General features: G+C 40.8%; 1 protein-coding gene across 4 annotated transcripts in view; it reads left to right on the top strand.

Moving 5' to 3' along the window:
• Nucleotides 1–4148: 4148 nt before the first annotated feature.
• The window catches only part of LOC143300662 (CCR4-NOT transcription complex subunit 1-like), a 70577-nt gene continuing 52814 nt past the window's right edge, over nucleotides 4149–21911 (top strand). For all 4 annotated transcript variants that reach the window (XR_013057676.1, XM_076614496.1, XM_076614495.1 and 1 more), the window contains exons 1-12: nucleotides 4149–4431; nucleotides 7734–7841; nucleotides 8750–8848; nucleotides 9230–9407; nucleotides 12533–12670; nucleotides 13110–13219; nucleotides 13843–13898; nucleotides 14669–14786; nucleotides 17589–17675; nucleotides 18744–18920; nucleotides 19670–19803; nucleotides 20651–20783. Coding sequence is in view for 3 of the 4 variants with exons in the window: in XM_076614496.1 (XP_076470611.1) it covers nucleotides 4330–4431; nucleotides 7734–7841; nucleotides 8750–8848; nucleotides 9230–9407; nucleotides 12533–12670; nucleotides 13110–13219; nucleotides 13843–13898; nucleotides 14669–14786; nucleotides 17589–17675; nucleotides 18744–18920; nucleotides 19670–19803; nucleotides 20651–20783 (1440 nt within the window). In the remaining variant the exon portion in view is untranslated. The remainder of the gene's footprint in view (nucleotides 4432–7733; nucleotides 7842–8749; nucleotides 8849–9229; nucleotides 9408–12532; nucleotides 12671–13109; nucleotides 13220–13842; nucleotides 13899–14668; nucleotides 14787–17588; nucleotides 17676–18743; nucleotides 18921–19669; nucleotides 19804–20650; nucleotides 20784–21911) is intronic.

Genomic DNA, 21911 nt, shown 5'->3' with positions numbered 1-21911 from the left:
GTAAAACATTGCCTGAAAATTACAGTCATCCAATATGATTATATAAAAAGACATACAATGCTTAAATCATAAGCTGATGTAAACCTCACATACAATAATTATAATGATAAACATGCAATATCCACAGTAAGAAGACAGGCATAAAATAGCACAATCTGCTGAAGTTAAACTAGCATGGCCGGACATAATTCACAATAATTTGACAAACACATACAATTTCCACAGTTAAAAATAAAATAAAATAAATAAATAAAACAGGCATGAAATAGCATACTGTAACTAATTAACTATATATAGAAATAATCATAACTTGACATCAATCTATCAATCTAGTCAACCTTACTTGAAATTAGGCCTAATACACAGAATATACTGCACTGACAGAAAACAAGCATGAAATAGCATACGGCCGTGGCAACAACTAAACATAGAAACAATCATGACTTGACATCAAGCTGTTCAACCTTACTTGAAATCAGGCCTAATACACAGAATATACTGCACTGACACAAAGACAAGATACCCACTCTGATGACATGGTCGACGACGACCGTGACGACGATGATGCTGATGATGATACGATGATGGTGATGATGATGAGTGATTATGATGATGATGATGATGATGATGACGGCGTAGGCTACTTTTTAACATTTACCACACACACACACCACTGGGCTGAATATTGAGCTCGATGACACACACACACACTCACACACACACCCACAACAATCGTTGAACGAGATCCGGGTTCTGAAGCAGTTTGACCTGCATGACCCCTTTGTAATCACAGCCGGTCACAACAAACGCAATTCTCGCGTTTGAATCGTGTTAATATAAGCTGCTTCTTTTTTAAGAACTAATCTAATTAACAGAAGTAAAAAATAAAAATTAAGCGTCCTGCATGAAGCACAATATTAAACTTTGATGACCTTTGCTATATTTTTAGATGAGAACTTGTCAATACACAGACGGTATATGGCGGAAGATCTCTATACCCGTATTGGCATACCGTTTTTTCCTGAACCGGTCTCGAACCTCTTACCTATCCGAAACTGGAAACACAAGCAGAAGTTATGACGCGTCAGTATTTCCGTCTGTCGACGTCGAGTCTGTCCAGTGAGACAGTCCGCCGGTTTCAGTTTCTCAAAGAGGCGTCACTGCGTTCGGACAATTCCATATACGCTACACCACATCTGCAGGGCAAATGCCTGAAAGCAGCCTATTGGCCAGTCCTTGAGTGTATTGTGCATATTATTTTTGTCAGTGTACTTATAGTCAGAGTGGATTTCTTCAGTTTACAGAAATTTGCCGGAAGACTGACACTTTTGTTGCCATGGGTTCTTTTCTTCTTCTTCTTTTCTTTCTTTTTAAGTGCGCCAAGTGCATGCTGCACACAGAACCTCGGTTTACCATCGCATCCGAATGACTAGACACTCTGTTTGGCAGTTTTCCAGTGACGGCCTTGCCAAGGAGACTTATTACAAAAGGGCGATGGTGGATTCAGTTAGAAACGGCAAACACTGACCCCACCGACGGACAATGTATTGGCAGATAAGCAATCTTCATAACTGTACTGCCTCCTTGCTCCTCAGTGTCGTTATCAAGAACTTGAAACCTATCTCGCCCGGCCGCCGAGTTAATTACCCTAGCAATATCGAGCCGAGCTCAGTGCTGTAGAAACCCGAACTGAACCGTGAAGAAGAACTGACCTTGTGGCATGATTTATGGGACTCGAGGCGGGAAACGGTTTTTCTAGGGTTTTGTTGGTTTGTTTGGGGTTTTTTTTGTTGTTTTTTTGTTGTTGTTGGGGTTTTTTGGGGTTTTTTGTTGTTGTTGTTTTTGTTGTTGTTTTTTTTGTTGTTGTTGGTTTGTTTGTTTTTTTGGGGGGGGTGTTTTTTTGTTTTTTTTCTCCCATGATAAATCGGCAACTTAACTGAGTGAATCCGGCCGTGTCGGTGTGTGTGAGTTTGTGTGTGTGTGTGTGACGGTGTGAGTGTGTGTGTGTGTGTGTGTGTGTGTGTGACGTGTGTGTGCCGTGTGTATGCCGTATGCGGGTGGTGTGTGTGTGTGTGTGTGTGTTCCGGCTTCAGTTTTCACTTTGAGTGAATGCCAGTGTACTCAGTCGACTGATGTGTTCGTTCTTTAGTCAGTTAGCGTCTTTTCACTATCAGTGATATTACACAATTAAAAAAATTAATTAATTTAAAAAAATGACGCCTGGGGCAGGGGGGCGGGGGAAGGGGAGGGGCACTGGGGAGGAAAGCCGAGGGAAGACTGAGGAAAACAAAAAAGGTAGAAAGACTACCCGGCAAAAAATGCATTACTAACATACAGTTACATTTAACAGTAACAATTCAATAATAATAATAATAATAATAATATCAGAAACAGACACACACTATGATGTGTGTGTGTGTCAGTGTGTGTGTCAGTGTGTATGTGTCAGTGTGTGTGTGTGTGACAGTGTGTGCCAGTGTGCGTGTCACTGTGTCAGTGTCACGTGTGTGTGTGTGTGTGTGTGTGTGTGTGTGTGTGTGTGTGTCCGTCAATGAGTGTGTGCAGTGTGTATGTGTCACTGACTGGTGCCCCGCACTCAGTGGTGTCAGTCGAGCCAGAGTGTCTGTCACGTGTCCGTCAGTGTGTGTGCCAGTGCGTGTGTGTGTGTGTATCAGTGTGTGTGTGTTTGTGTGTGTCAGAGTGTGGCAGTGAGTCAGTGCCAGTGTGTGTGTGTGTGTGTGTGTGTGTGTGTGTGTGTGTGTGTGTGTGACGGTGTGTGTGTGTGTGTGTGTCAGTGTGCCACTGGTGTATGTGTGCCGTGTCAGCCAGTCAGTGTGTGTGTGTGTGTGTGTGTGTGTGTGTGTGTGTGTGTGTGTTTGCCGGCCGCCCAGTGTGTGTCAGTGTCCGAGGCTGTGTGCCAGTGTGTGTGTCAGTCACGGTGCCGGTGAACGACTATCATTTTCTTACATTGAAAAAAATCAAGATGGTAATTGTTGTCTTTTGTTCAGCCTAGTTGTTGTTGTTTGTCAGTTTGTTTTGTCAGTATGTTTCAATTTTGACTGATCCCTTCCCCCCACTGCACCCTTCAAGTTTCACTGCGGGGCGATCGGGTACTGGTCACGTCAGTCGACTGCAAGTCAACTGACGCTGGGACCGGCGACCCCGGCCGCCGGGCCCGGGGATAACAACTAACCGGGAACTGCCGTGACCTGAACTAACCTGAAAGAAATAATGCAAACAACAGGTGCATTTTTGTTCTCAGTCATTTTGTCAAATTATTTTTCAATTCGGAGTCTGCGGCCCGCGGCTGCCCGGCCGGGTAAACCAAAAGCACTGAGAGGCAGTCTTCGAAGTTTAGCATCCTCTCAGTGGGCTGTACCGAGTAAATAAAAAAAATAATAAAAAAATTATTTATTTATTTATTTTTTTTTACATTATAGTTATTATTTATTTATTTATTTATTTATTTGTGTAAGCTTATCTATTATTTATTCACCTTTTTTTTTCTTTTCTTTTTCTCCTCAAGGCCTGACTAAGCGCGTTGGGTTACGCTGCTGGTCAGGCATCTGCTTGGCAGATGTGGTGTAGCGCATATATGGATTTGTCCGAACGCAGTGACGCCTCCTTGAGCTACTGAAACTGAAACTGAAACTGTACCGAGTAATCAGTTGCACCGGCCTCAGTATCAGTTTTACTGGTAATTTGTGTGCATGTATCACGGAAACGATATTACCATTAGTAGATGTTGTAACCCATTTTAGGTGGATTTCTACTCTTATTTTGTACGTGATGTTATTTTACTCAATTTTGATGCAGATTCAGTCACCGTGAACTCCCGGCAGTAACGTGTCACCATCTTGCCGCAGTTTGTTTTGTTTTTTTTCATTTTTCGTCCCCACAAACCATGGAAATGTAACCAATACTGAATAGGTGCAATGAATTAGGATGCTAAAAATAGAGTTATCTACTTGTGCTCTTTACATCAGAAAAGCACCGCACACGGTTCTAATGCGATGTCAGATTCAAAAGAACAAGGACGGAATCCAAATCAGTTTTATTATTCCGCGTTCCATCTGTGAAGCTGGAAGCAATCCTAAAACAGAACAGTGGTGTCACCACATGTTGTGGTTACCCGTTCGGGACTTGGGAAAGCTTAGACGCCATGTCGGGAATTGTGACGATGCGGTGATTCGCAGGAACTTTCCTGATGTTGGCCCCCATTAGGCCCCGTTTCCGACCACCAAGAGTATCAGAGATTTGTACATATTTTTGTTTTGAGAAAGCCTTGAATATTATTTGGGGCTTTCGTTTCTGTGTGTATGGAATAATATGAATCTAGATTCGCTTTCCTTTGCTCTGGCAGAGATAAGTTTTTCAGTGGCCAATCTCACCAAGAAAAACTACAAATCAAGCGTCACTGGAATAAATCAGGTGAGTTTTTGACGATTTTGCTAGTTGAGTCAGTTATTTATATATTGGATTTTCTAACGTGTTGTCTTTTTATGATGTCCAGCATACTAACAAAATGCAGTATTTTGGATGATAACCTGATTTTCTTCAGCGTCGAGCAGCTTGGACGCCATATTCAAGCGTCCTCGGCAGGACCGACTTGGGTCTCGCGATCAGTCCAGATCTGAGATGTTGAGTGGACATAAAACAAAGTTTGTTATATAGATTATTTATTATTGTTACAGAAAATTTCGTAAGTAAGAGGTGGCTGGCAAAATGCCGTTTTTTGACATCAGTAGGGAGTTTTTGTATGAAAACTTGCCAATCACAAATTGATGTTACTTGGAAGCCTTTGTGATGTTTGTCATTGTTTAGATCTTGACCACAAATCAAGACGGTACCAAAAGGTCTTGCAGACCATATGTTCGCACAAAAACTCGTAATCTTGATTTCGAATTTAGTACAAACTGAATGAATATGTCAGTGGAGACGATTTTTCATACAATGTATTCTGTCGAACTGGTCATTGCAGATGATTTTTAAAGCTGGCAGCATGTTTTTGTTGTCACAAAAGACAACCGACCCACATGCAGTCGTGCTTTGACACACAGGATCTAGAGAATAATCTCATATATTCTTTCGTCCATTCATAGAAGCAGATGCAGCATTTTGTGATGCTGCACGGAAAAATCACAACAGGCTATTGCACCCAAAGAGAACTTAAATGTCTTGGTGACATGCAGTGACAACTGTGACCACGAATTATGCATTTCTTTTCTTACACAGCAGAATGTGAAACAAAATTTGTTAAAAGTGCATTAAAAACCTGTTCATTTTTTAAACTTAAATAGAAAAAAAGTTTTGAAATCTGGTCTGGAAACTTGTAGGAGATTTGTGACTTCTTTACCTCCCAGAGTTTGTGATTTTGTGATAGATTGAACATATTTGGGATCCTATGGTCTATCACTCTTAGAAAAAATGAAAGAGAAAAAGGATCAATTATAATGTGTTTGTTGTTGTTTTTTAACTTCCCAAGAATCGATCCTCTTGATGAATGTGCAGTGTGCCCTTTGCATTGATTATCAAAGTGTTAGGGACGCATATTTTTTTAGTAGCCAGAAGCGCTGCAGTCAGCTCACATCTCTTGATATGGCTGTCATGCACAATTTATTGAGTGAATAAGAATTTCATCATTACTGTTCAATGTTAAAAGTAACATGAGTAAAAGGAAATAATATGTCACTAGTTACCATGTTCGGACACCTGATTTTATCACAATGACTGGAAAATTCTGCAGGTTTGACAGCAGAGAAGTAAATCAAAGTTTTTCTGCATGGTTTTGCAGATCCAGCCTGTTTTTGATGAAAAATATATAACCCAGTCTGTAGTGACCTGTCATTGCAAACACATGTTCAGTCAAAGAAAGAGACACACAAAAGAGATTTGGTTACATTAATGTTCAAAGATAGGAAATTCTCACAAAACTGTATCACAAAATAGTGACAAAGTCAAGAACAAAGAAACTGCATACCATTACGAAGCTGTTTCTGACTATTTCAAAGATTTATTTTCGTCTGTGAAAAAAAAATATAGGAAGAAGAAAAAAAGATTTAAAAAAAAAAAAAGGGGGGGGGGGGATTATTATTAGAATGAAAAATAATGTCATCTTCTGTGACTTTGTTTCTTATTTTGTGAATTAGTTGATTAGTTGGTGAAACTGAAAACTACCTTTGCAGATGCAAGTATGATGTTTTCCAATTTCCATTGTTTACAACAGAAATGAACTATCTGCATATATACATTTACATATATATGCATTTTAGCTTCTTGTTTCTCAGTATGGTGGATAGGACTATGCTGTTATTAAGATATTAAAACATCTGTTTTATCTTTTGTGTCTTTGTGACTGTAAATAAGTGTAAAATTCAGATAGAAAAAAATTATAAAGTAAAAAAAGCATCACCAGATTGCTGAGATATAGTCAAAATGTAACTCGTAAAGATTTCTAAATTGTTCTTTTTTTAATTTACGTAAACTTGGCACACGTCAGGCATAGAAGTGAAGGAGAGAAATTGGCTCAGATTTCCTGACCATCTCTCCATTACAGCAAAAGTGCTGGTATCACCCTTTTTTAATTGTGAAAGGAAGTTCAGAGTAACTTGGTAAAGCCATATAAACTATAAAGTGTGATTAATTATGAAAGGAAACGCAAAGTAATTTTATCGAGCCTTATCTGTTATCACATTGGCGACAGTCTCAAATGATTCTCCACAGCCTCACCAATTCCGTCTTTACTATCATTGATCAGTATAAAATGGGGGGGAAAAACTTTGGTTCGTTACGCCCTGTTCTTATGGTGACCACAGTATAATGAGTATTGGTTTCGTCTTTGTCATTCACTTCTCAGTTCTCTGTTAGTGTTGGTGCTTGTCTTTCCATTTGTTCTCATTGCATTTATAAAACTGTGCAGGAGTTGAACATTCCATTGGGATTCAAGCCTTCAAGCTCTTATTCTTAATTGTCAGTATGTGCCTCACTATTGTATCAGAGCATCTTTATCTTCTAATTCATCTTCTAAAATGTGAAGTAGTTCCAGTGTGAAGGATTTCAAATGCCACAGTGATGTTGCTAATGAATTCTCACAGAGGGCTGGTATCTAGAGCAGTGACCACAAAATGTAAATTTTTTTAAAGTGATAAATGAACTATGAAGACCCTTTTTCCCAATGTTGCACAATCTTTGCTCTTCTATGAAAGCTTCAATTCCATTTTGATTTTTAACCATTTTGTCTGATCTCTTGAGTGATGGTTTTTGCTGGTCCTGATGGTTCAATGCTTCAAGCAGTTTGCTTTTAATTTCCTATCTGAACCTATTACTGCTATTGGTACTAATACTAGAAATAGTATTGTATAACTTTAATGCATCCTTGAAAAAATGCTGTGGTTAAGTATGATAATTATGGATCATATGAAACAAATGTCTTAGTGGAGAGGGTTTTTTATATATATATATATATATATATATATATATATATATATATATATATATATATATATTACTGCATGTATTGATTATTGTGGAAATGTTTGCATTGGGGTCTTCCTGTTTGTTTCAGCCATAGGTATTTTCAAAACATGCAATGAATAATTACTGATCTACTCTGTGTTGTGTGTGTTTTTTTTCTGGTTTTTGTGGTTGTTTTTTTCATTGGTTTTTTATTTTTATTTTATAGAATCATTTATTGGCTGAAATGTTTGCATGGAGGCTTTTCTGTTTGTTTTTAGCTGGTTGCCAAGCACGGGGCTGAAGCAGACAGGCATCTCTTTCGGTGCCTTTTGTCTCATATAGATTTCAGCGGGGATGGTAAAAGTTCTGGCAAAGACTTGTACCAGGTCAGTAGAGTTTTCAGTTCATTGTCTCCATTTCTGTTTTGATGTTTTTGAAAGATTAGGGACACAGTATGTGTTATCTGTGTTTAGAGAGAGAATATGTCCATGTGTGTTTGTTTCTCATACTTATGTGTGACTATATGTTACGTCTGTTTTAGCGTGAGAGTTTGAGAGATAGAATGTATAATAATTGGTGTGTTGTGAGAGAGACAGAGGGAGAGAACAAAACAAAACAAAAACAAAAAACAGAACTGAATTATCAGTGACTATTGAGTGCGGGATCAAGTTCATTGTGACTTTGTGAGGTGGTAGGGGTTTTTTTGTTTGTTTTTTGTTGTTGTTGTTTTTTTTTTTGTTTTTTTTTTTTGTTTGTTTTTTTTTTTGGTTGGGCTAATTACTGAAGTGCAGTGGGTAAATCAGTAGCATGTTTCATAGGTTAATATTGATTGTTGCTTTATGTGTTACATAACCCAGAGAAATATTTTCATATTGAATTTGCTATTAGATTTAGAATGTGAAGACCCATCAGAATGGTTTGTGGTGACCTTTCAATTTTCATCAGTCATTGGAAATTGGGGGAAATGGCTCAAGCGCAGTTTGAATCTGTATGTAAAAGTCGTTTTTCTCCAGTTGAACCGGAGAGAATTGCAAGACTGCTGCTGAAATTCTTGAGATTATACGTGATAGTGATATTAAATGATGGACTCCCTTAATATTAATAATGATAGTATTTATATAGTGCTGAATCTTGTGCAGAGATAAATCTAAGCACTTTCACACCACTCATTTACACGCATACATAACTCTAAAATTGAAGGAACTGAAGACAAGGAAGAGGTAGGGGAGGGAGGCTATCTTGTGAAGAAGTGGGGTTTAAGGCCAGACTTGAAAGAGATTTGTGTGTTTCTCAGATCCAGTATTTAACTGTTGACAACGGCCATTTCCTGGGAAGGCCGAACTTTGTCTCCATCCTTTGCTACGCTGTTGACAACCCACTACACCATCAAAAGGTAAGAGAGAGAGAGAGTGCAAGTGTATGAGCTGAGTGTGTGTGTTGGAATGTGTGTGGGTGTGTATGAGATGAATGTAATGCAACTAATCTGTACAAATGTATGTGTGTGAGATGGATGGATGGATCCAACCAATCTTATCATTGGCGGGGCATTTTTGAAAAAAAAAAAAAGAAAGAAAAAAAAGTTTGTTTTTTTTATGTTTGCTCATTTTTACAGGCTTTTTTTTTTTTTTTTTTATATATATATATATATATATATATATATATACTTTTTATCCCTGTGAGGCTTCATAGAGCAAAAGATAACTGATAAATAACAAAAAAAAAAGAAATCACCTGCTGAATCCTAATTCTTTTTCCGCTTTTGCTTTGCCTTCAGACTCTGAAGCCTTCAGCCCAGCTGCTGCCGCAACTGAGCAAAGTGTTGAAGCTGAACCGCGTGCAAGAAGTGGTTTATGCTTTTGCTCTGCTCAACTCTTCAAAACCTGACACTGTGCAGTACGCCACCCAGTTCCTCAGACAGAAAATCCCAGACTTGATTCACTCCTACGTTGATGGTGAGGGCAGTGTCAGTGGTATCTTTGTGTAGATCTTTTTGTTGGTGGTTTTGTGCGTTTTTCTTTGATTTGTTGATTTTTTGTTGGTTTTTGGGTGCAGGTTTGTAAAGATAAGTATACTGGTCAGGCCTTTTCCAACCTGCTTCAGGCCCCCCACCCTGATCTTCATAAATCTTTTTTTTTTTTTTTTTTTTTAATGGATGTTATAAAACAGGGTACAAAAAAAAAGATCAAAATTACCAGTTCACTCAGATGCATAGAAGGAAAAAGATAAAGCTCAGTTTTGGGGAAGAACTTGAGTTACAAGAAATGCAGTAATCTGATGGAATGTCATCTGTTCAGATGGGACTGGAGATGCCCAGTATGTGAAAATGAAAAATACTGCAGTGCCTATCAATAAGATAGAAAATGCATCATAAATGAGCCTGTTTTTCTTGCTGTCTTTCTGTTTCTTGGTTGTGTGTGTGTGTTGCCGTGTCTGTCGCTGTTTCTCTCCCCCCTCTGTGTTTGTCTCTATCTCTTGCTCTCACTCTAGCTCCCAGTCACAGACCAATATTGTCTTTCTCCTTTTTGTCATGCTAAATAATATAATAGATGCCATACATATTGCCAGATGTTGTTGACATGAATATTGATTGTGTGTACTCCATGATTGTATGTTTTATTCGGCTGGCTGGGGCATTATCAAGTTGCTACTCCAACACCTGTGTGCAGTATGGAGTTGTGGGGGGTTTTTGTTTGTTTGTTTTTTTGTTAATGTTTGTGGTGTTCTGTTTCCGTTAATGTAAGCATTATTTGCATTATGCTTAATGTGTACATCTGTGTGCTTGTATGATTGTGTGTGGCTACGAAATCATGTGCCTGTTAGTGGATTTGAAAGCTATGTTGAGAGAGGTGGGGGTACACCAACATGTTTATAATGTATTAAACAAAAAATTGTTTTGGTAGGTTTTTGCTTCAGTTTTTGTATTTAAAAAACTTCTAAATTTTGTGCTCAGGTCCTTTTATTTAGATAATATTGAACTGTTGTATCCCTCAGCTTTTTTATTTCAATCCTAATTTAATTTTTTTTGATACGAAGTTCATGTTATGTTCTGTCTTTATTCACTCCTTTATGAAGAACCCCCCAAGTGGAATAAATATTATTTGTTCATATAACACATTTGCATTGTGCTTATATAATTTATAAGTGCTGCCTTGCAGATCCGTTATTTTCTGTACTTCCAGGCATTAGTAATGTAGCACACTGCAACAAAGTGTTGCGGGCTGAGCCCTTAAGGGAATGACCTTGCATTCCAGGTTTTCCCACATCACTTTTATCATCCCTCCCTGAACACACACACACACACACACACACATGGAGACAGTTAAAGTTCTCTCGCTCACTTTCCTGAAAACAACTCAGTACTCCCCCTCTGGCTCTCCCTGGACACAGCTACAGTCTAATCTGTTCTCTTTCTCTCTTCACACTTACACTGATATGAAATACACACACACACACACAAACATGCAGACATACACAGCCTGTGCTCTTATCAGAAAAGCTCTATATTCAGACCTGACAGCCCCAGTCAGAAACTGTCTGGGTCAGGTCTGAGCCAAGCAGATCTGGATAACAAGCCCTCTTTGTTGTGCCCTATAATAGCCAGCTGGTTTAGGAATAAGTAATGATGGGGTGGTGGGAGGAGAGAGATTTTCAGAAAAGCTCTATATTTAGATCTGACAGCCCTGGTCAGAAACTGTCTGGATCAGGTCTGAGCCAAGCAGATCTGGATAACAAGCCCTCTTTGTTGTGCCCAATAATAGCTAGCGGGCTTAGGAAGTCCTGGTGGGGTGGTGGGAGGAGAGGGATTTCATGCATGCCCTCTCCACCACCACTTTGTCCACCCCAGGAAATATTTATAACTTGCACCCTGTATTATACTGTATACTCATCCAAGTATGATACACCATGGCAAAATTGATTGTGTGTGTCATGTGTGTGAGGGAGGGAGGGTGGTGGTGAGGGGCTTGAAGAAGGGCAGAGGAGAGTGGTCACTACAGGGTTTTGCTTGGGACGAGTGGGGAGGGAAGATTAAATGAAGTGGTCTTGATAACAAAGGGGGTGTCCAGTCAGCCTGACCTTAGGCAGGCAGACAGGCCATTGTCTGTCACAGCTGGTCATGTTAACACAATACACGTGACAACCAGTCCAGCTGGAAAGGGAAGAGGGAAGGCTATTGGGAAAGGGGGGGGGGAGGGGGGGGGTGACAGGAAGAGGATAGGGAGAGGATTGTGGGGCAAAGCCAGGAACATGTCTTGTTGTGTCAGGTGCTCAGTATATTTTGACTGAAAATTATGGATATGGTTATAAATCAGAAAGCAGGTTGTGTGAAATCCAAGCTTCATTCTTGTGAGTACAGTTTGGGGGTAGGTGTCATAAGTGCATTTTTTTCTTTAAAATCCTTGTGGGGTGGTTGTTGTTGTTTTTTTTATTTGTGCTTAGTATTTTGTTTTCCCCATGTCTTGACTCTTTTAGTTTAGTCACCCATGTCTTGACTCTTTTAGTTTGTCACCCACGTCTTGATGATCAACGTTACTGAAATATTTCACTATTAGACAAAAACAAAAAAGTTTCCTCTCTCTCTCTCTCTCTCTCTCTCTCTCTCTCTCTCTCTCTGCTCCTACCAATGCATTCTCTTTCCTTTCTTCAAGGTCACTGTGGGTGATTCAGCCAAAAAAGAAAGAGAGAGAACATTACTCATTAGTCCAAAGAAAGTGTCCCTCTTCCATCCATACCCAGTAGGCACAAGTCTGCCCTAAGCATGTCTTTTATGTTTGTTTTGTTTTGATTGTCTTGTCACTACTAAACTAGTCCCAAGATTTGTCTGTTCCGTGTAGATTTTCTTTGAATGAGAACAACTGTGTATGAAGTTAGCTTTCCAAGATCTTTTGAGGATGTGGAGGGGAGGAGGCAGGTGGAGGATGATGTGATCTTTGTGTATCTTACATTGGTTGAAGAGGTACGTGTACACACTACACCTAGTGACATATGTACATAAGTGGGGCAACACACAGTGGATATGAAATCACTGCTCTATTGGCTGTGAAAAGACTATGGGAACCTTTGACCTTACTTGTTGCAGACGGACGGCAAGAGGGAGGGTTGCAGGACGCAGGTGTAGAAGCTCTGCACCTTCTCCTCTCTAACTTGCTTCGAGGACGCGACGCTTACGGAATTGGCAGAGATCAGAAAGAGGCTCTGCTCAAATCCCTTCGACGAGGTAAGGGGGTGGGGGAGTAGACGGTGACATTGTTACAGTGACATTGTTGAAGATTTAGTCAGAAAGTGGATTGAAAAGGGACTTCTCTTCTTTCTTTTTTTTTCTCCTCCCAAACTTGTTCTGTTCATTTTTGTAGAGTGACAGATGGTATGGTTGCAGATTTCATGATATGATACTTTGACTATGAGTTATAAAAGTTTATTTTGTTGTGAAGGAATGTTTTTACAGTGGCAGAAAAAGATAGGAACCTGTTATTTATTGGTACAATCTATTCCTTAGAAGAAAACAGAAGGGAAAGGGGATTGAAGGGTGGAAGGGGAGGTGGATGGAAGAAGCCCCAAATAAATCATGTTTTTGCTGTGTGTAAGAATTGTGAACTCAAACCCAGAACAGTTTCCTGCTCTGAAACTTTGTGGTTGTTTTTTTGTGTGTGTGTCAGATTTCCCACGAGAACGAGTGCCTGCCATTTTGAGCTTCCTGCTGTACCCGGATATCGAAGACATTCCTGTGACCCAACTGATTGAGCTGAAGAACATGCCTTCAACCATGGTCAGTGCCTCTTTCATGCCTTCCTTTCCCCTGCCATGCCTTGCCCTACTCCTCACACACATATCTGCCTCTCCCTTTTTATTCCTTGGTTCAGTCTTCCCCTAATTCTGTGAGCGCTGTTGTCTGGATGGTCAATGACAGGTTTTCATTTTGTTATTGGGTTTATGGCTTTTGTGACTTTTTTTTTTAAAACAGTTTTTATTATCTTTATGATTTTTTTTATTTTCTGTAGATGGTGTGTACCTTCTATTGATCAATCCACATGCTTTGACACATTCTTCAAACTGTAACAGAGCATTGGGTTATTGGGTTCTCTCTCTCTCTCTCTCTCTCTCTCTCTCTCTCTCCCTCCCCCCCTCCTCCTGCCCCCTTCCTCCCCCTCCATCTCTCTCTCCTCTGTGTCTATTTCATGTCTCTCTACACCTGCATACTTTGCCTCCTATTTTCCTTGTTCTTTCACTTGTCTCAGCAATGGTGGTTTTTTTTGTTTGCTTTTTTGTTTTTTTTTTTTTTGGGTTTTGGTTTTGTCAACCCCTTCTTTCCAGTCTTTAAATCTGTTAGAAAGTACAGTTGGATGTCAACATGAAATAATTTTTTTTTTAATCATCTTTTTTTCTCTCCAGATGGACTCCTCTCTGGCTGAACTGGTGATTGAAGCTGGATATGCCTGCACCTCCAGGTTTGTTATGAGATTTATGTTTTCTTTCATAGCTCTAAACAGAGCTGAGCATTTATGTGAAATACTAGTGTAATGCAATTTGTGTCTGCACAAGATTTAGTGCAGTGCTTTTTTTTTTGCTTTTCTTTTTTAAACCCTGCTCTGGCAGGTTTACACCAGTCTGGGATGTGATACTGCTCATTTAATTTTTGAAGATTTTAAAAAATATATATATATTAGTATTATATAGTGTCTTTATTATTTAAGTTTTCTTTTCTTTTTCTCTTTCTTTGATAACATTTTGACAGCTTTGTTTTAGACTGACAATGAACATTTATGTCATGATTGTCATAAGTTTATAATTTTGAATGAAAATCACACACAAAATTAATATTTAGGTTGAACATAACGGTTGTAGTCCATGTACATTGGAGGAACTTCCTCTGCAAAATCGCAGTGCATGCTTGAAAAACAGGAAAGAAAATCCTCTCTTTTGAGTGAACATTACTTTCCTCAAAGTAATAATCAGCTTCTATCCTTGGTCATGTTTTGTGAGTTGGAGTGTGTCTTAATTCAGTCCAAGCTTGCACAACCACAGCCAGTCTGTCTGAGGATTTGCTTGCCAGTATTGAGTAAGGAATTTTGCTGATGTGTGTAATTGTTGGAAAAATGCAGAGCATTCATGTTTACATGGGAAGGTTTGACTCGTTAACTGAAGAAACTGAGTAAAATGAGATCAATACGGCATCAGTTTTAATGCATTTGCACTTTTCCTCTCATTTCATCCACAGCAAGGAAGAATGTCGCAGTGTGATGCTGGGCGTTCGGGACCTGACGCCACTGGCTGTGGCACGGGCTCTGGGCATGATGGCGCGCACCGTGATTAGCCTTGGAGATCAAGCACCACAGGTAGGGGTGGTCAGTCAGTCTGGTGTAGTTGTAGTTGGGAAGATAGGGTGTGTATGGTTGATAGGGTGTGTATGGTCAGTCTTGTGTTAGTGTGGTTGGGAAGAGAAGAGTGCGTGTGGTTGGACTGTCTTTGTTGTAGTTGCGAAGAGAGAGAGTGTGGTTGGTCTGGCATTGTTGTAGTTGGGAAGACAGAGTGTGTGGTTGGTCTGGCATTGTAGTTGGGAAGAGAGACTGCATGGTTTGTCTGGTATTGTTGTAGTTGCGAAGAGAGAGTGTGCGTAGTTGGTTTGGCATTGTTGTTGAGAAGAGAGAGTGTGCGTAATTGGTTTGGCATTGTTGTAGTTGTGAAGAGAGAGAGAGTGTGTGGTTGGTCTGGCATTGTTGTAGTTGCGAAGAGAGAGAGTGCGTGGTTGGTTTGGCATTGTAGTCGTGAAGAGAGAGAGTGCGTAGTTGGTTTGGCATTGTTGTAGTTGAGAAGAGAGAGTGCGTAATTGGTTTGGCATTGTTGTAGTTGCGAAGAGAGAGTGTGTGTTTGGTCTGGCATTGTTGTAGTTGCGAAGAGAGTGTGTGTGGTTGGTCTGGCTTTGTTGTAGTTGTGAACAGAGTGTGTGGTTGGTCTGGCATTGTTGTAGTTGTGAACAGAGTGTGTGTGGTTGGTCTGGTATTGTTGTAGTTGTGAACAGAGTGTGTGTGGTTGGTCTGGTATTGTTGTAGTTGCGAAGAGAGTGTGTGTGGTTGGTCTGGCTTTGTTGTAGTTGTGAACAGAGTGTGTGGTTGGTCTGGCATTGTTGTAGTTGCGAAGAGAGTGTGTGTGGTTGGTCTGGCTTTGTTGTAGTTGCGAAGAGAGAGAGAGTGTGTGGTTGGTCTGGCATTGTTGTAGTTGCGAAGAGAGTGTGTGTGGTTGGTCTGGCTTTGTTGTAGTTGCGAAGAGAGTGTGTGTGGTTGGTCTGGCTTTGTTGTAGTTGTGAACAGAGTGTGTGGTTGGTCTGGCATTGTTGTAGTTGCGAAGAGAGTGTGTGTGGTTGGTCTGGCTTTGTTGTAGTTGTGAAGAGAGAGAGAGTGTGTGGTTGGTCTGGCATTGTTGTAGTTGCGAAGAGAGAGAGTGCGTGGTTGGTTTGGCATTGTTGTAGTGGTGAAGAGAGAGAGTGCGTAGTTGGTTTGGCATTGTTGTAGTTGAGAAGAGAGAGTGTGTGTTTGGTCTGGCATTGTTGTAGTTGTGAACAGAGTGTGTGGTTGGTCTGGCATTGTTGTAGTTGCGAAGAGAGTGTGTGTGGTTGGTCTGGCTTTGTTGTAGTTGCGAAGAGAGTGTGTGTGTTTGGTCTGGCATTGTTGTAGTTGTGAACAGAGTGTGTGGTTGGTCTGGCATTGTTGTAGTTGTGAACAGAGTGTGTGTGGTTGGTCTGGCTTTGTTGTAGTTGTGAACAGAGTGTGTGGTTGGTCTGGCATTGTTGTAGTTGTGAACAGAGTGTGTGTGGTTGGTCTGGTATTGTTGTAGTTGTGAACAGAGTGTGTGGTTGGTCTGGTATTGTTGTAGTTGTGAACAGAGTGTGTGTGGTTGGTCTGGTATTGTTGTAGTTGCGAAGAGAGAGAGTGCGTGGTTGGTTTGGCATTGTTGTAGTGGTGAAGAGAGAGAGTGCGTAGTTGGTTTGGCATTGTTGTAGTTGAGAAGAGAGAGTGCGTAGTTGGTTTGGCATTGTTGTAGTTGAGAAGAGAGAGTGTTCGTAGTTGGTTTGGCATTGTTGTAATTGTGAAGAGAGAGAGTGTGTGGTTGGTCTGGCATTGTTGTAGTTGCGAAGAGAGTGTGCGTGGTTGGTCTGGTATTGTTGTAGTTGCGAAGAGAGTGTGTGTGGTTGGTCTGGCATTGTTGTAGTTGTGAACAGAGTGTGTGTGGTTGGTCTGGCATTGTTGTAGTTGCGAAGAGAGTATGTGGTTGGTCTGGCTTTGTTGTAGTTGTGAAGAGAGAGAGTGTGGTTGGTCTGGCATTGTTGTAGTTGTGAAGAAAGAGTGTGTGGTTGGTCTGGCATTGTTGTAGTTGTGAAGAGAGAGTGTGGTTGGTCTGGCATTGTTGTAGTTGCAAAGAAAGAGAGTGTGTGGTTGGTCTGGCATTGTTGTGGTTGCGAAGAAAGAGAGTGTGTGGTTGGTCTGGCATTGTTGTAGTTGCGAAGAAAGAGAGTGTGTGGTTGGTCTGGCATTGTTGTAGTTGCGAAGAAAGAGAGTGTGTGGTTGGTCTGGCATTGTTGTAGTTGGGAAGAGTTAGTGTGTGTGGTTGGTCAGGTTAGGAGGAGAAAGTGTGGTGAGTCTGACGTTGGTAATAGTGTGAGTGTGTATGTGTGAGATCGACATTTTATCGGAGTCTGTTGTGTGTGTGAATGTGCATGGTGTGCTGATTGTGTAATTTGGTGTGTGTGACTGAGGTATGGCTGATTATGTACATTGGTTGGTTTGTATGTCATGTGGGAATAGAAGTTGAGTTATGTAAGTTTGACATGGATTGGCGGTCTGTCCATAATTTTGCATGGTGCTGGGTTTTAATGGGAACCACAGTTTTCTGGACTATAATTATGAATCAGGTTAATCAGTACAGCTCTCAGCTGCCCTCTTTACACCTCCCCTCCTCATTGTTGATATATTCTCTTAGTGAATGCTCACAATAGTCACATGGTCTCGCTCATTCACCTGCCCCTCACCCCTGTCAGGATTGTCTCCCCTTCCCTCCCCCCTCTCTCCTTTTGTCTGCTTCTTATATTTTAACTGTGTATGCAATCAATATTTGTTATTTTCCCATCTGTTGTGTGTGAGCAGTCTAACACTGGTTGGCCGGAAAAAGCAGACACACCAGGTGTGACAACATGGAATGTAGAAAACTTCATTCAAGTGATTCGCGACCTGGTGAGTGGCTGTATGTTAATACATTCTTGATTGAGAGTGAAAAATTCACTACTTTTGTTGTTATATTTTTTCTGACAGTCTCTTGTTTTCACACTTTGAAATGTCATTGGAAGGATATTTGTTTTTTTAAAAAGACAACAACAAAAACCCGACTTTTAAATATTTGCGCATATAATGTGATCCACAGTCAAAAACTAGATAGTTGAAAAATAATTTTGAATTCAGCCAGGATATTTAGGAAGAAAGTACTTCATATTTTCCTTTACAGATTAATTCATTGCATAGAATTTAAATTAATTCAGGTAGTTAGTTGTGTTCCAGTGAAATATATTCCCAGCATCCCACAGTTTGTTTGTTACATTTCTGTGACTGCTGTATACTGAGGGTAACACAATCCAACTAGGATCAAGGTGGAAATGCCATATAAACTGAAAACATGCCACCTACTGTTGTCCTGTATTGATGAAGATGAGTGTATAGTCATTCACACAATATGATAAGCTGATGTTCATATGCAGCATGCCTTTTGCGCACTTAAAAAATCTCACAGCAACAAAGGGGTTGTTCATAGCAAATTCTGTTTAAAAAAACAAAAAATAAACTGACTGCAAAACAACTATGCAGACTGAAAAGAAGAAAAAAAAGAGGCAGCGCTGCACAGTGCCAACGTACTCTCATGGGGGAGAGCAGGCCCAAAATGTCACACAGAGAAATCTGTTGTGACAAAAAGTTGTAAGATTATAAAATACAAAATAGTACATTATGATGTAATACACAGCTATACAGGACAGTACAATACAACACAATATAACAATGCAGTATGTTACAACACAACACACTACCATGTACAACGCAGTACAAAACAAGAATTGTGCTTTTGTTGTTTTCCCCACGCTGTTTGAGCTGTTTTCTGCTCATGGGCATGTGTGTGTATGGTTGTGTGTGGTTAGTCATTTTTGGGTGTGACTACATTTGAGTGGGTGATTTCCAGTGCAGTGAGTCTAAATTAACATAGAAAAGTATGTGATACAACTGCCATTCATTATTATGATGTCTCCTGGTTTTCAGGCCCCGTCCTTGGACTGGAAGGAGGTGGTTGGACAGCTGGATCACCCTGGCTTTCTCATCAACTCAAAGAAAGGCCTGCGCCTGCTGACAGATGGCTTGATGCGAGGGCTCCAGCTCAGCAACCACAACTTTCCCATCCAGCTTCTCTTCCGCCCCTGGAACAACACAGAGGGACAGGTGGGAGAATGTCTACTGAAGCTGTTGTGTGGTTGATTGACATTGACAGGATGTAGTCATGAGTGTGTGTATGAATGTTAGGACAGGTGGGATTTTGTCTCCTGCTGTATAGTTATGTGTATCACTGTCAGGTCAGGTGGGAGATAGTTTGTTGATGCTGTGTGACTAACATTGACAGTGTATAGTTGTGTGTGTCACTGTTGGAGAACATCAGGTGTTGCTGTGTGGCTAACATTGCCAGGATGTAGTTCTCTGTGTGTATCACTGTTTGGTCTGATGGGAGAAAATTTGGTACTGTTGTGTGACCAATGATGACAGTGTGCAGTTGTGTGTTGTTCATCGTTGGGTCATGTGAAACTCTAGTGCTGTTGTTGTGTGTCTAGTCATTGACAGTGTGTTGTGTGTGTGTGTAACACTGTTAGATCAGGTGGAAGTGTCTAGTGTGGCTGATGTTGACAGTGTCTAGTTGCGCAGGGCTAGAAATTCCCAGATATATCTGTATCCCCAATTTATTTTACTTGTATTCATTGTTGTTGATAAAAACTACTGCTGGTGAAGCAATGAGAAGTCAGCAGACATAATTTTCTATAATTCAAGGAGTATGTTTTACAGGCAATCAGGATGTAATTTTCTTCCTCACAGTAAGTAGGAAATGAACAGTGGCACTGAGGATTTTAAGATTGATCTATTGTTCCTGATATATGTACTTGATGTATGAATTCTATCTTGTTTTTTATTCTGTCTTTCAGCTGTCACTCATTCTTCATTCACTGCGCAGTCATGATGTCTTCTGCTTTGCCGACTACCTGCCTGCATCGGATTTGGTGGTTTGTGATATTCTCAAGTCAGCCCCTAGCGATGATGATCGTGAAGTGTCAACCTGGTAGGTTCACTTATGTCTCCCCTTTAATTTGTACTGTTGAGAAGAAACAGGAAATTGCACAGATAAATAAGGGTGATCTTTCATTATCAGTTTCAAGGGTGTTGGGGATTGGGGGTGTTAATGCTGTGTGGTCTGTCTTCATAGAAAAGGATACGTGTGATGTCTGCTTAGGTATAACCTGTCTGCCTGACTGAGCAAACATACATGTGACTGTTGCTAAATTATGTTTGTGCTGTTACCTCTGAAGTCTTCAGGTCTGACGGTAAGTAAAACATTTGACTCATTAGGATCACTATTGAATAAGGTTGCCTGATTGTTTCACCAAACTTCATTGTCATTCAGTTGAGTATCCAGGTATCTTACTGTGTGGCTTGGATAAAGTTGGGGGGGGGGAGGGGTATTAATGAAAAGAAAAGAAATATTGAACATGGAATAAGGACTGTACTTTTTAAAACAAGGCACACTATTCAGACATGATTTGTATTATAAAGAGTTAGGTTAAAGGTCCCACAGCCTTTTGTTGCCGAAGGGGCAGTGAAATTGTATTGTGTCGAGGGCTTAGCATAAGAAGGTGGGGCTGAATCCTCTGAATGAGGAAAATGGGGTGGGTTAAAATACCTTTCCCAAGGACACAGCAAATGGGGCCTCATACTCTGATCACAGATGAACACTGGATTAGAAATCCAATGCATAGCCGATTCTGCAACAGGGCCTGTACAAAAGAGCAACAGTACATGTTTTTTAATGTTCAGTCCTGATATGGCCTGTGCAGTCAACCTTACTGTGAGCAACAATGTCATTGTTTGAACTTCGGCCATACAGACCAGTGTTGATTGTGGATGTTCAGGAAAAGCCTGAACCTGGTGGAGACATTGCTGAGGCTGTCAGAAGCTGGCCACTACCAGCCGGTGTCTGATGCCTTCAAGTTCCCCATGAACAAGTGCCCGGATGTTCTGGTCTTGGCCCTGCTTCAGACCACGGTCAGTTTGTTGTAGTGTGTATAGTGGTAATCAGTGAAGGGTGTGCCAATAACTTTTTTTTTTTCTTTTCTTTTTTTTTTCTTTTTTTTTTACCGTTTCAGTGGCATTACTCCCACGCCACTTATTTAGATTCCCCCATACACGGCCACACCCAGGTTCGTCAGTCGCAGTTCCAGCGTCGGCAGTCCACAGGGAACCATCGATGTTAGGTCGCCAGGAGGCCACACACCAGAGGAGACCCTGCACTGCTGCTGAGTCACTTCGGTGGTGTTCAGTGGTGCCTGTTCTGTTTTAATGTACTTAGGACACCACCTACTAAGCCCCCTACTAACGACAATAATGACTTAGTTGCGGAGCCAGACTGAGTGAGCGTCCCTCCCAAAGTGGAGACCGCCACCACGTCCCTCAAACAACAGCCCCCCATGAATCTGACGACAATGACAGGACTCACCCCTATCACGGAAGTGGAGGGGCATCGAAACTGAGGTCACCGTGAGAGCAAGGCATGAAAGGCCACAGACTTTGAGACTATTTTGTTTATATTGATGACGATGAAGGAAGAGGAGGATTACGATGATGATGACGATGTTGCTATGGAGGTCCATTTTGGTTTGGGACTGCGTGACAAGGCTGTACTCTACGCTTCCTGTCATAATGATATCCCGGCATTAACCAGGCCCGAGAGATACAGACACTTTCAGTGTTGGTCAGGTAAATTAGAGCAACACACCCAAAGACGCATCCTTGAAGTGGATGACACTCGACTGTGTGGTCCCAGTCTCCCCATTTAAGCCCACAGCACACTCAACTCTGGGTAGGAGCCGGCCCTGGCCGAAAAACCCACCTCCACTGGGATTCGAACCCACGTCCTCCAGCCATCAGTCCGCGACGCTAACCACTTCGCCACGGCGGCTGGTTCAGTAACTCATTTCTTTGTTTTCATTTCGCTTTTTCTGTAAGTTGCATTTGTTTGAGCTGGGGAAAAAAACCACTTTTATTTGTCAGAAGGAGAATTTTTTTAATTAAAAGTTAGATTGCTTTTGTTTTTCGTTTTTGTTTTGTGCCACACACATTTTAGGTCTGTAATGTGCCATACTAATTTATCTTTTTTCCTGTATGTTTTTGAAT

Source organism: Babylonia areolata, chromosome 26 (assembly GCF_041734735.1).
Source record: "Babylonia areolata isolate BAREFJ2019XMU chromosome 26, ASM4173473v1, whole genome shotgun sequence".
In the NCBI taxonomy this organism is placed as follows: Eukaryota; Metazoa; Mollusca; class Gastropoda; order Neogastropoda; family Buccinidae; genus Babylonia; species Babylonia areolata.
The sequence above is the reverse complement of the archived record's forward strand: the minus strand, read 5'-3'. Positions and strand labels throughout refer to the sequence as shown.